This window comes from Merops nubicus, unplaced genomic scaffold, assembly GCF_000691845.1.
Source record: "Merops nubicus isolate BGI_N331 unplaced genomic scaffold, ASM69184v1 scaffold30418, whole genome shotgun sequence".
Lineage (NCBI taxonomy): Eukaryota > Metazoa > Chordata > Aves > Coraciiformes > Meropidae > Merops > Merops nubicus.
Genome location: NW_008628214.1, coordinates 737 through 12,603, shown reverse-complemented (window position 1 = coordinate 12,603; position 11,867 = coordinate 737). Strand labels below are relative to the sequence as shown.

The 11,867-nt window shown below is 55.7% G+C and overlaps 1 protein-coding gene across 1 annotated transcript in view; it reads left to right on the top strand.

Annotated features, from left to right (window-relative positions):
• LOC103778978 (protein Wnt-4-like) overlaps positions 1-11,867 on the top strand; it is a gene marked incomplete at its 3' end in the record, with an annotated part of 13,220 nt that overhangs the window by 661 nt on the left and 692 nt on the right. Inside the window, exon 2 of the mRNA XM_008946596.1 lies at positions 9,491-9,726. Coding sequence (XP_008944844.1) covers positions 9,491-9,726 — 236 coding nt within the window. The remainder of the gene's footprint in view (positions 1-9,490; positions 9,727-11,867) is intronic.

Sequence of the window (11,867 nt, the reverse complement as noted above, 5' to 3'; positions counted from 1 at the left end):
GCGTGGGGGGCTCGGCAGCGGGAGAGCCCGGGCTCATTCCTGCCAACAGGGGAGGAAAAGCAGAGACATTTCAGTGCCTTTGAAAGGAAGGGGGTCAACTTTTTTTTTGGACGTTGAAAATGTACCGTGATAAAAGGATCATCCCCCGCTCGGTGCTTTTTATTCTTTGCCTCGAGGATTAAGACAATTCCCATTGTTTATCTTCTCACATCAGAAACAAAGGCTGCTGGAGGCAATAGAGTTAGAAGGATCCCAGGAGCTATCAGATATTCGAGGAATGAGCGTGCCTCGGAGGTCCTCCCAAAGCCTGGCACCCGTGGGCTCGCTCTGCCTCGTCACAGAGCCCGTGCCCAGCACTCGGGGGCCACATCCAGCCTCGCCGGGTGCGTGTTCCTGCACAGAGGGGTGTGCGCTGGGTGGCAGCGTGGTGAAGTTTGCTTTCCCAGAAACCTGCTGGATTAGTGATTAAGCTCCGTTGTGACTTCTTTTTTTTTTTTTCAAACTTTCCCCCTAAAGCTTCTTCCAACCTGCCCGGACTCGCACTCCCCCAGCACTTCGCGGAGTCGCTGCTTGCAACGCGTGAGCTGGAGGTTTGCTGTGAGCCTGGCTCTGTGGGGAAGGGCTCGTTTTGGCCACGCAAAGGGTGTTCTCTGAGCCACCCCATCCCTGTAAAAGGGAGACAGAGGGGGTATCTCTCAGAGGGATGGCTCTGCGACAGCGACCGCTGAGCTGGAAAGGACTTTGCCAAATCCTTTCATTAAAGAGACCAAGCTGCTTTCTCTCTGGTTAGGAAGCACACCTCAGGTGTGTTTTCTTGGTGCCTTAAGTTTTGGGAGTTGTTGCTTGGCTTGCTGCCTATCCAGAAAACCTCTGTGCTCCGAATCTGAAGAGATGCTCTGTTCCCCCTTCTCGGGAGAGCCTCAGGTGTGCTCTTCCTCCTGCCTTAGGAGGCTCAGAGAGTTTTAAAGCTTTTCCTTCTGCCTTGTGTGGTACAGAATTGTAAAGTTAAATGAAGCACTGTCATCGGAGCCTTCTCCATCTAGCTGGCTGCGTGCAGGAAGGTCCTTCTGGCTTCTGCTCTATCTCTGGGGGAGTCCAGGGAACAGGCTTTACACAGGGGAAGTGGCCGAGCTGCTCTCAAAGCAACTCACATTTCACAGCCTCAGTTCAGCTCTTGAAGCCACACGTGCAGTGATGTGGTTGAATCTGGAAGCGTGTCCTCTCAGTGGTCCAAGCCCATCCCAGTGCTGGGGGTGGGCTGTAGAGGATTTCGGCCAAAGAAGCACATCTCTGATGCCAGGATGGGAGTGCCAAGCTCCTGTTTCAGCGGGAGGCCACGAAGTTAGTTATTCATTTGTTTATCTATTTTGGAGGGAGAGAAGTCCACCTGAAGAGGTGAACTAGAGAGCGTGCAAAGCAGGATGTGGGTGTAAACATCCACCAACTGCACGTGGCTGCACGTGGGGCTGCTGTGATTTGTAGCATTTGCATGGTTTGAGTGAGCAGAGTCCATCCCATGCCTGGAAAGCATCGACTACAACAGGGCAGGGGTCCCTTACGGGTGAGACCCCCAGTCACCAGGCTATCTGGGAATCCTTACAGCCTCTCTCCATTCCCTTGCAGCTGAAACTGGCTTTGGAGGAGGCTCTCCACATGTACGCTGGAGGGTCTGAGATGCGGTTATGCCGCTGCAGAGCAGGGTGTGCCACCAGCAGCTCCGGCTACCCCATATTTACAGGGGTTTAAAACTTCCGTCTGGGCTCCAGGCTTGGCTTAAAGGGCCAGGAGCACAGATGGGCTTTTAAACCCTTAAAAAAAAAATTGAATTTGAGCACTCTGGGAAAGCTTGAAGACCTTGCAAGTGCCTGACCAAGCCTGGCTAAGCAGCTACTCTCTAATAGTAACCACTTTCGAGGGTGGAAGAGGGAGGGATGAAAGGAATTTGGGTTCCTCTGCCCCTGCTTTCATCTAGACATCACAAGGTGCTTTGCAAACATGCACCCCGATTCCCCGTGCTCACCCCTGCCAGCTCTGCAGTGGGGGTTCTGCAAGAGCAGCCTGAGCGCCCGTTTTGTGCCCGCCTGGGTCACTGTGGGGCGTGGGGGCTTTGGGAGGAAGCACATCTGGCTCCTACACCTGCCTCCCTCTGCTTTTACACCAGCCCTGCCTTGTTTTTAAGCTGAGTCTCCCCAGCTTTGGTAGCAGGGAGGGCTCACTTCGCCTTGAGCGTGGCGTGGTTGAATTTTTGTACAGAATTCTTTGCATTGTGGCGGGGACCCTCCCATTTTCCCTGAAAAAGGGCAGATGCCGTGCCGCCGCCGCGCCGATTCGGCAGGTGCAGCTCGCTGCGGGGCAGAGCTGCTCCCCCCAGCCCTGCTCCCCTCCCCACACCCTGGGGTTTGATGCCAGGAGAGCAGCAGGGAAGTTCCCCAGGTCGTATCTGCGCTGGCAGCCGGGCGGGTGGCTCGCACTGATGGGTTCCATCAGGATTTCCTTGCTCTGAGGGCTGCGGTGGGTGAGACCAGCAGCTCTGGGGTGCCCAGGGCTCTTCTGCGTTGCTCTAGGGGTCCAGCCAGGTCTGTGGGGTTGGTGGTGCAGGCAACCAGTGGCCGAGGGTGCAGGCAGAGTGAAACCAGCAGCCTCCATTGGAAAGATTTATTAATTAGTGTTTATTTATTTATGAGCCTTGCCACTTTTGACAAAAGCAGCTCATTTTAGCTCAGCGATGGAAGCAGACTGGCTAGAAGGGCCACATCCCACAGAGGCAAGGGGACTCTGCCAGTCTTGGCACTGGACTTCCAACCAGTTCAGCTTGTCCTGGTGCTGGTCCTGACTGGCAGGAGGACGTCAGGGCTGTGTTTGCCAGGGTGCAGGAGGGACACGTGCTCCCTGGCTCCTCAGCCGTCATGGGCTTCTCGGTCTTTTCCTAAGTAAGGAATTTCCTTAAATTTCCTTAAAGAAAACTACACCCCAACCTTTAGCACCATTCTAGGGAGGATGGCCATGAGTGAGATAAAACCACTCTGCACCCCAGATTATGCAGAACTGGGTCAGCTCCAAATGTGAGCAACAGCGAGGAGCAGACTCAGTCTTTGCCATGGTTTTCTGTCACTCCATGAGTCAGAGCAGGACTTTTGCATTGATGCAAAAAAATGTTTGTGTTACTCGGCTGAGAGGCACCATCCTCTCCATTAATTCATCCTTGTGGGTGGAGAGAAATGCATTACATCCATTTGCTTGGGCTTTCTTAATATGATAGAATTGCTGAGTAATCCTGGAGGTCAACAGTTTCCAGGAGACTCTTCCATATTTCCTTACAGATGCAACAATGGTGGCTCTTACAACACCTGGAGGTTTTTTTTTCCCAAAAGCTCGAAAGCCTTGTGAATCCACAAAAATCTCAGTCATCCAAGGCTGCTCAAATGGCAGACTCTGCTCTGGAGACACCTTTGTTGACTCCTGCCCCATGCCTGTGGGCAACCCCCCTCCCTCCCCAGCAGCATCCTCCAGGCTCTCCAGGAGCTGCTGCCACGGGCTGCAGCTGGGGCGGTGGTGTGCAGGATCTGGCTGGCTCAGCAGAGCTGGAGCCAGGGTTGTGCTTTCATGAAATTACTTGGGGAAAAAATTAATTGAGTACCTTGGCTGATAGAGAGCAACCTGGGGTCTGTTGCTAGTCGGGCGAGATCAAACTAATCCTGCAGAAGGCTTCTCTTGCCACATATTTGCAAATTCTGATCAAAACTAAAAACTCATCAGATTTTCTCCAGCCAGGTCTAGCCTGAAGCGCTGCACGAGGGGAATTCCCACAGAGCTCAGCCCAGCAGCCCACACCTGCCTTCTCTTGCAACAAGGCTCTGCTGTTGTACTCGAGCCCAGGAGAAGCTTCTGACTGACTTATAAAGGAAGACGCAGTAAAGGATATTTTCCACACATCCAAAGCAGATTGCCAAAATGGATGCTGCTCTCAGCCTCCTTTCTGATCTTCCCAGCCTCCTTTCTGATCTTCCCAGCCTTCATTCTGATCTTCCCAGCTTCCACGCTGGTCTTCCCCACCACAAAGTGGAGATGGTGCCTCTAGATGCTCAGAAAGCCACGAAGCAGCACTAGCTCAGGACCAGCAGCCAGGTCATTGTGCTGTCCCCTGAGCCTTCTGATGGGACAGACCACCACCATGGTGCGTGGGTAGGTGGGTGTTTGCCAGGTGCACGTGGTGGTAGGTGCAGGGTCCAAGGTGTAGGAGGAAGGGATTTGAGCTGTAGGCTCCCCTCTGAGCACAGGCAGTGGAGCTGCACACCCAGGTCTGCAGGCAGGTAATGGAGAGCAGGGCAATGCCTCCTCCTGGGAGACTGTTTTGGCAGCTGTTAATTGGAGGTGGAGATTGGGGTGTGAAAAGCAGAGATTCAGCCAAGAGATGAAACGTGCAGTAACTGTGACAGGAAGGACTGAGCCAGAGAGCTGCTTTCCTTCCAGGGAAGAAACCAGACAGGCTCTCAGATGGTGACTGTAAATCATGGTTTACACTTGGAAGGGGTGGAAAGGCAGGATATCTAATCCCAGGAGGGGGATGCTGAGTCTCTGAGAGGGACATGTTCTGCTGCAGAGCCATCAGCTAGATAAGAGCAACCTTGGAGGCTGCAGATGTCCAGCAGATCCTGACAGGAGCATACCCAAGTTGGCAGACCTGCTGAGCCATGCCAAGGATGTGGGTGGTACCTACAAGCCTGGCCCTGTTGGCACAGGGAGAGTGATACTAAGCCCAGTGTGGGACACCATGACAAAGCACAGCTGGCCCACCTAAAGCACCCTTTGACCTGCCAACCCTGGCACATCTCTCCATGCCTTCTCTCTGCTTTGAAGGGGAAAGCAACAAGGAAAAAATGATCCCCATCTCCATAGCTGCAGGAGGGCTCCTTGCGGTGCCTGGTCGGTACCTCTCTCTGCATGCATCTGCCTATCTTCAGGGGCTTTTGGTTTTTCCATCCTAAAAAAGCCTTTTCCTCTTCCTCAAAAGAGACCTCTCTGCACAAGGCAACCTCAGTCCTAACTGAGATGCTGACCATGGGTCCAGCCACAGAAGGCACCGAGATGTGGTGCTGATCCAGGCTGACTTTGTCCTTCCATGAGCAGGGAGGATGTCTGCAGAGCCTGCCTCCTAGAGAGGAGCAGAGCTGAAGCATCTCTGCAGCTGAAGACCTGAACCAGCCTTTTGTGGCCTCGGGCAGGTAGGTTTCCCAGGCAGGCTGAGTGATGAACAGGGTGATGCTTCTGATCTTTAGGTAGCTGTGTTCTGTATCTCCAAGTGCTACAGCAGTGATGGGTCTGGGTCAGGCTGTTACTGGCTGCAGGAAAATAGTCCCAAAGTGAGACAACACAAAGAGTTGAAAGTCATTCAAGTAGAAGAAACAACCAGAGATTTCTGCTTTCTCTAAGATATCTGCTACACCCTCCCTGACCTGCCTCTATTGACAGTTTGTCAATGACTCAGACTCCCACACCTTCCCACGGGAGGGATTCTCCTCCCCTCTCCTTCTGGCCCTATCTCCCAACTGCTCTGGCTCTCCCAAGGTCTCCATTCCACCAATTATTCTTCCTCCTGAAATGATTTTCATCTTTTTTTATTTAAACAGGGCTTTCCTCCCCTCCACCTTTTCTCTTCCTCTTCCCTGGGCTTGAGGTTTCCTGATTTGACATCTTGCAGGGTGGTTCAGCTGCAGCTGCTTAAATTATGGGGCTTCAATTTTGATCTATATACTGTGGATGGAAAAAATTTAAAAAAAAGGAAGGGCTTTCTTCCAGTTTAGTGTTAAATCAATGACTTTTATTAAAAGGGATCTTCTCCTGTGAGTGATTTCTCTGCATTTAAAAGCAGGAGAAAAGAAACATAAATGCCACGATGAAGCAAGAAGACCAAACTTGAGCAAATGGCTTGGGCAGCAGCTCAGCTCTTGAAACATTGTTTACCCAGTCTCAGAAAAGGAAGAAAAAAATGCCTTTTTTTTTTTTTTTTCCCACAAGCAGGGCTGTTTTGAGGCTGCATGTGAGACTGAAGTCATAATCTGGAGCTCTGTGCAGCTCTGCACAGCAGTCAAGACGTGGTGTCAGGATGGAGATCTGCACTAAGACCTTGCAGAGGGCAGGAGCCCTTTGGTTTCCTCCTGTTGTGCCTCTATGGCTGTGTGAGCAGGTAGACAAAGGTGTTGTCTGTGCTTCCTACCACCTCAGCCCAGGAAAACAAAGTTTGGAGCCAGGTCCTGATTAAGGACCGGGTGCAGTGCTAGAACTGGGTTTCCATGGTGACCATGGGATGCTGCAGATGGGTTTGGTGCCTTCCTTGGGCTTGACAGCCCTGGGAAACACTCTGTGAGTCGAGAGGTGGAAGCACCTTTGAGTGCTGGTGAAGGCAAAGCACATGTTCCAGCTCTTACCTTGCCCTTCAGCTGTCCCAAAGAGGGGAAAGGAGGATGAGATGTTCCCATCCAGTGCCCCTGACTATGATGTGGAGAGATGCCATGTGAAAGCTTCAGAGCTGAGATCCTTCAGCAAAGGTCCTTCCTTACATCCTTTCTTCAACCTCTGGATCCCTCCTGGACCAGGGACCAGGATGGAAGCCTCCTTTCCCCCCCAAAAAAAAGCCTTTATTGAAAAGCAGTGATGGCACCCATGGGATGTCAGAGACTGGTCACAAGCAGGGAGTCTGATGAGGCCATGTCATTTTAGGCACAGTTGCCTCCATCCCCAAGGAGGGGGAGACGTGCATGGGCTGAGGAGAGATGATGGCACACAGAGGACTTGTCGTGGAGGAGAGAGGCCAGAGCACTGTCTGGATAACCTCAGCTCATTTGCCTGCTTTGCAAAACAAATTACCAGACCTGTTCCTGGAGCACAGTACCTATCTTTGAAGCATCCTTGGCCTTCGTTTTATCATCCCAAACAACATTAAATGCTTGTTGGGGAGGCATCTTATCAGGTGCATCTACTTGGAAAGGCTTGAAAGGCTCTTGTCACGCTTTTCTTCACGTGTGCTTTGAAAACTCCCCATCGCCTGGAGAATCCCCCCAGCTGGGAAATCACAGAATGTTTGGGGTTGGGAGGGATGTGGTAGGAAGGGAGGTGGGCAGAGCTGGTGCCTGCAGTGGAGCAGGCACTGGCTCAGCAGCAGGACCGGCCGTGCTGCTCTGCAGGAGCTGCCTCCCTGCGGTGCCAAACGCTGCTGAAGGGGCAGGGGAGGAGGGGGGGAAGCCACAGCAGCACAAGGGAGACAGCACTGGAGGCAGAATCGGGTTTTCTTGGCTTCCAGGCTCAAAGCTGATCACCCAACCCACAGTGTGGTGGGATGAACCTCAGCGCTCTGCTGCATCAGCTTCCCCGTGCCCAAACTGAAAGGGTGGCTGGAGCTGGGGGGGACAGAGCTGCCACGGCCACGCTGGGATCGCTCAGCATCAGACACCCTCAGAGCTCCAGAGGACCCTTCGCTGCCTCCACCCTGGGTCAGCCGAGTGCAGCAAGAGGAGGGACAAACAACTGCTGCGCCCCACCTCGGGGACCACAGCACAGAGGCAGGGCCCCTCCATGTGGGGTGGGGGCCAGCAGAAAGGCAGCAGCCCTGGGCTGGGCCACGGTGGGGGTTCCAAGCCAGCCACGTGCAGCAGGGAGCCGCGGGACGGGTCTCTGCAAACAGGGCGATGGCCTTAGAGGAGCAGAAAGTCTGGGAGCTGGGATAGAGGCTCGGAATGAACTTGGCTCTGGATCCACGGCAGCGTGCCGTGGGGGGCGTTGCACCAAGGCATCTCCACGCAGAAGGCAAGCTGAATGCTGCTGTCAGCCTGCCATGCAGACTCCCCACGGGCGCTGCAAGCCAAGCCAGCTTTCTCACTGTCTCCCACGGCCCCCCAGCTGCAAGCGTGAAACCAAGCTGGTGAATAGTTCTGCTGATGCACAGTAGAGAAAATCCTGTTCTCTCCTCCTGGGGCAGACTGGCAGGGCTAATGGGAGGAAGAGGCTGTGACAACTTGATTTTGTGGCTGAAGTCAGCAGTTCTGGCTCCTGGGACACATGGGAACAGGCAGGGAGCAGGAGCCACTTCTGCACAGTCACTTCTCGGAGGCGAGCAGGGCTTCAAAGGAAAAATCCTTAGCAGGATGTCGCAACTTGGGAGGAGGAGGAAAAAAAAAAACAAGCAAACAAAAAAACCCACAAGCTCTGTAGGGCTGGGAAATGCCAAGTCAAGGAATGAGGTTTCCAAAAAGCCTTTGCTCGGTCCTCGCATCTGGGCAGCAACGTGAGCTGACGCCGGCGACTCCCGGGACGTTCGAGCTCGGTGTGGTCAGTGGGTGCAAGCATGAGTTTTGCTGTCCACAGCAGGGGATCTCCCAGCTCCCTGGCAGGATGGAGCTGCACTGGTAGCAGCGTCACTTAAAGCGGGTGCCAGCAGGCACAGGGAGGAGAGAGGCTCAGCGCCACACACGCTGGCACAGGCACAGAAGGAGGAGCTGAGATCAGCCTGACCGAGCTGTGTGGGTCTGTCTTAAGACCCCTCAGGAATCCAGGGGCTGGGGCGTGGGTGAGCACGCACACGTGCAGGGCATGGTGTGTTGGGTTACTGGGATGTGCAGGATGGACCATCGTGCCCACCTGCTCGGCAGGGAGATGCCAAGAGCTCGTGGGATACTTGCCCCTATCAGGGGTACCTCCCCTTTCCCCCTGTTGCCCACTACTCAGCATGCAGTTCCTTCTGCTGAGCATGGGATGATGGAAAGTGCAGTCACCTCCACGCTGGGCCAGTCTTTTCCAGGCCAGCAAAGACCTCACGGCCACATTCACAAGCCAGGCTGGTGGAGGAGGTGCCCAGCGTGCGTGGCTTTGTCCATGGCAGGCTCCTGACTCTGCCCTCCCCACTTCAAGCCCTGCTCGACTCCCAAGTGATGGGAAACCTGGCAGCTCCCAGAGCCCATCCTTGTCTGCTGGGGGCTGGGGGAACTAAAAGCAGGCTGCAGGAGGGAAGTGGTTTGGAGGGCAGTTTGTCGGCAATGAGCACACAGCCACGCTGCGGGAGCTGTGTGGCAGCTGGAGCTGGCAGCTGAGCCCCGTCCTGCTTGTTTTGGCTGACTTCAGAGACCTCTGGCTTCTCCTAGTAGCACTTGGATGTGCCGGTACTCAGGAGACCTGACCGGGCACATTCAGACAACGCCGAAAATATCTTCTTTGCAGGCAATAGAGGCAAAGGGGAGCCAGCAGCTGGGCTCCCCGGGAGACAGGGGACCGGGCTGCAGAGGGACGGTTCCTTTGCTCGGGCTTGCTCTCTGCCTGCCTCCTGAAGAGCCACCACAGGGGCACATGTAAGGCGACCCCGGGTGGGCAGCAGACCTCAGCTGTGGGGAGGATGAGAGACTGGTTCTCCTCACTGTCTGCAGGGCAAGGTGTTCCAGGTGAACGTGGGGTCGTGACCCTCCAGCCCTTCCCTCCTAACGAGTCGCGCCGGCTCTCGCGGCAGGTACCTGGCAAAGCTGTCTTCAGTGGGGAGCATCTCCGAGGAGGAGACCTGTGAGAAGCTGAAGGGCTTGATCCAGCGCCAGGTGCAGATGTGCAAGAGAAACCTGGAGGTGATGGACTCGGTGCGGCGCGGAGCCCAGCTGGCCATCGAGGAGTGCCAGTACCAGTTCCGCAACCGCCGCTGGAACTGCTCCACGCTGGACACCCTGCCCGTCTTCGGCAAGGTGGTCACACAAGGTGAGCTGGGGGGCTGCTGCTCGGGGGGATGGCCACAGCACCGGCCTGCTGGGCTGCAGATGGGTTTTGCTGACTTGCCCCTGAGCCAGCAACTGGGGAGAGAAGGGAATGGCCCGGTGTCGGATGTTGGGGCTGATGGGTCTTCCCTGGGCTCTCTTGACTGGATTTGGGGCAGCACGTCCAGACTCCAGCTCCTCGTATCTAGCTCTTCAGCTGCTGGGCGCTTCTCCTCCCAAACCTCCACCCAATGGGTGCCTGTTGTGTGGAGGCACCAGCTCAGGGCATCCAGGGAGCCCGGACCTCTTAAAAGGACATGGCAAATTTGAGCAGGGGCCTTAAGGTCGCCCTGTGGTCTAACCCCTTCCCTGCCAAGCCCAGGAGCTTCTCTCCGCAGAGCCAGGGTTCCATTTATTCAGTCTGTTCTCCAGGCAGCACACAGCAGTGACCACAGCTCAGAGCTGGGGAGGAGGACAGCCCTCTGCCACTCGAGGGGAGTAGAACAGCCCTCTGCCAGTTGAGGGGAGTAGAACAGCCCCTGGACCCTCTGAGGGCAGCACCCTCGCCCACCACCACCCAGCTGCCAACCTTCAGGGCCAAATTATGGCCAGGGCAGCCCCCAGCACCTTCTGATCCCAGTTGCACACCGACATCCTAGAGGCACAGGGCTGTCATGAAACCAAGGAAGGACCCAGAGCATTGGGGTGAGGAGATGGGGGGAAAGCCCCTCTGCAACCCCTGGAGACTGCCAAAGTGACCCTGGCGTGCCCTCAGGTGCTGCTGCCATGTCTGATGCACCCTCTCATTTCCCATCCCGGGACCCACAGACCAAAGCCTCCCCCCAGCTCCTTGTTTGACTTTCCTCCCCTCAATGCAGGGGTGAAGATCTCTTCTTGTGAAGGTTCAGGGACTGGAAATACCAGAAATACCAGAAACTAAAAGTCGTCTCTTTTTAGGCAGCCACAGCACAAACCCAACCAACACGATCCTACTATTAACCTCGATTAACTTGGAGGCGGTTCAGTCCCCGCGCTGGCCCAGCCACTGCCAGCTGGGCCACCAAAGTCTGGGCTGCGACCACCAAAGTAGCTGCCCTCTGTCCGACTGGCAAGCCAGGGCCATGTCTGCTCACAAGCCATCCCCCCTCTACACCAGGCATGGGATTACCCCCAGGGCCAGCCCTCCGTGCTGGGAGATGGAGTGGCCGTGTCCTCAGCCAGCCTTGGGGGACGGTGGGATTCGGGTGTTGCAAGAGCAGAGCCCTGGCCGTGCCACCCTGGGTGTTTACACCCAGGGATGTCCCCTGACCTTCCAAACCTCATCCTAACCGTGTGGCACCAGAGAGGTAGATGCCAGAGCCGCAGAGGGGCTGCACCCTGGAGAGCAGCATGGTTTTGCAGGGCCCTTTGGGAGCAGAGTGGGGCTTTACAGGGCAGCGTGGGAGGTGCTGGGAGCTACAGGAGCCTGTGTGAGAGGATGGCAAACCCCCTGCAGCTGCATTCCCTGGGTCTGGAAAGCACCCAGCTATTTTGGGTGCAGGAGGGGTTTCATGGCAGAGGTGCCCTGTGAGCACCAGGCAGGACAGTCTCTCCATGGCAGCTCCTGAGACCTCTCCCCGTTGCATTGCCCTCATTGCCAGGTTAGAACCTGCCCGCTGCATTCCTGTTTCTAACCTCGTGGGGCAGTCCCCAGCTCCTCGCTGCCGTGAGACGGGGCTCCCGCTGCTGCCAGCGAGCCCTCAGTGCCCAGCTCTCTGCTGAGACCGCTCCAGGCTTGGCACCACACAGACCACGGCCCCGGGAGCAGGGAGGGTGAGGGTCCTGCTGGGGGTACCCCACCCTGGGAGGAAGAGACGGAGCAGAGGGCTCGACTTGACAGCTCTGCACAGCACCTTTTGCTGAGAGCCAGTTTTCAGAGCAGCTTTTCAAGGGGGTTTAACGTGCCACCCCAGAGGAGCAGAGCCATGCACAACAGCCCACCAAGGGCCTTGGGCCAGGCGGCTACATCCCCTCCAGAAAGGCCCCCTGAAATGCTGGGGTTTGAACCCTGAGCCCCCGAATTAAGGTTGCCATATGGGTGATTCCCACAGCCCTTCATACAGAGGTGGTGAGTTTGCCTTAGAGCTTCCCCCCACGGTGCGGCCG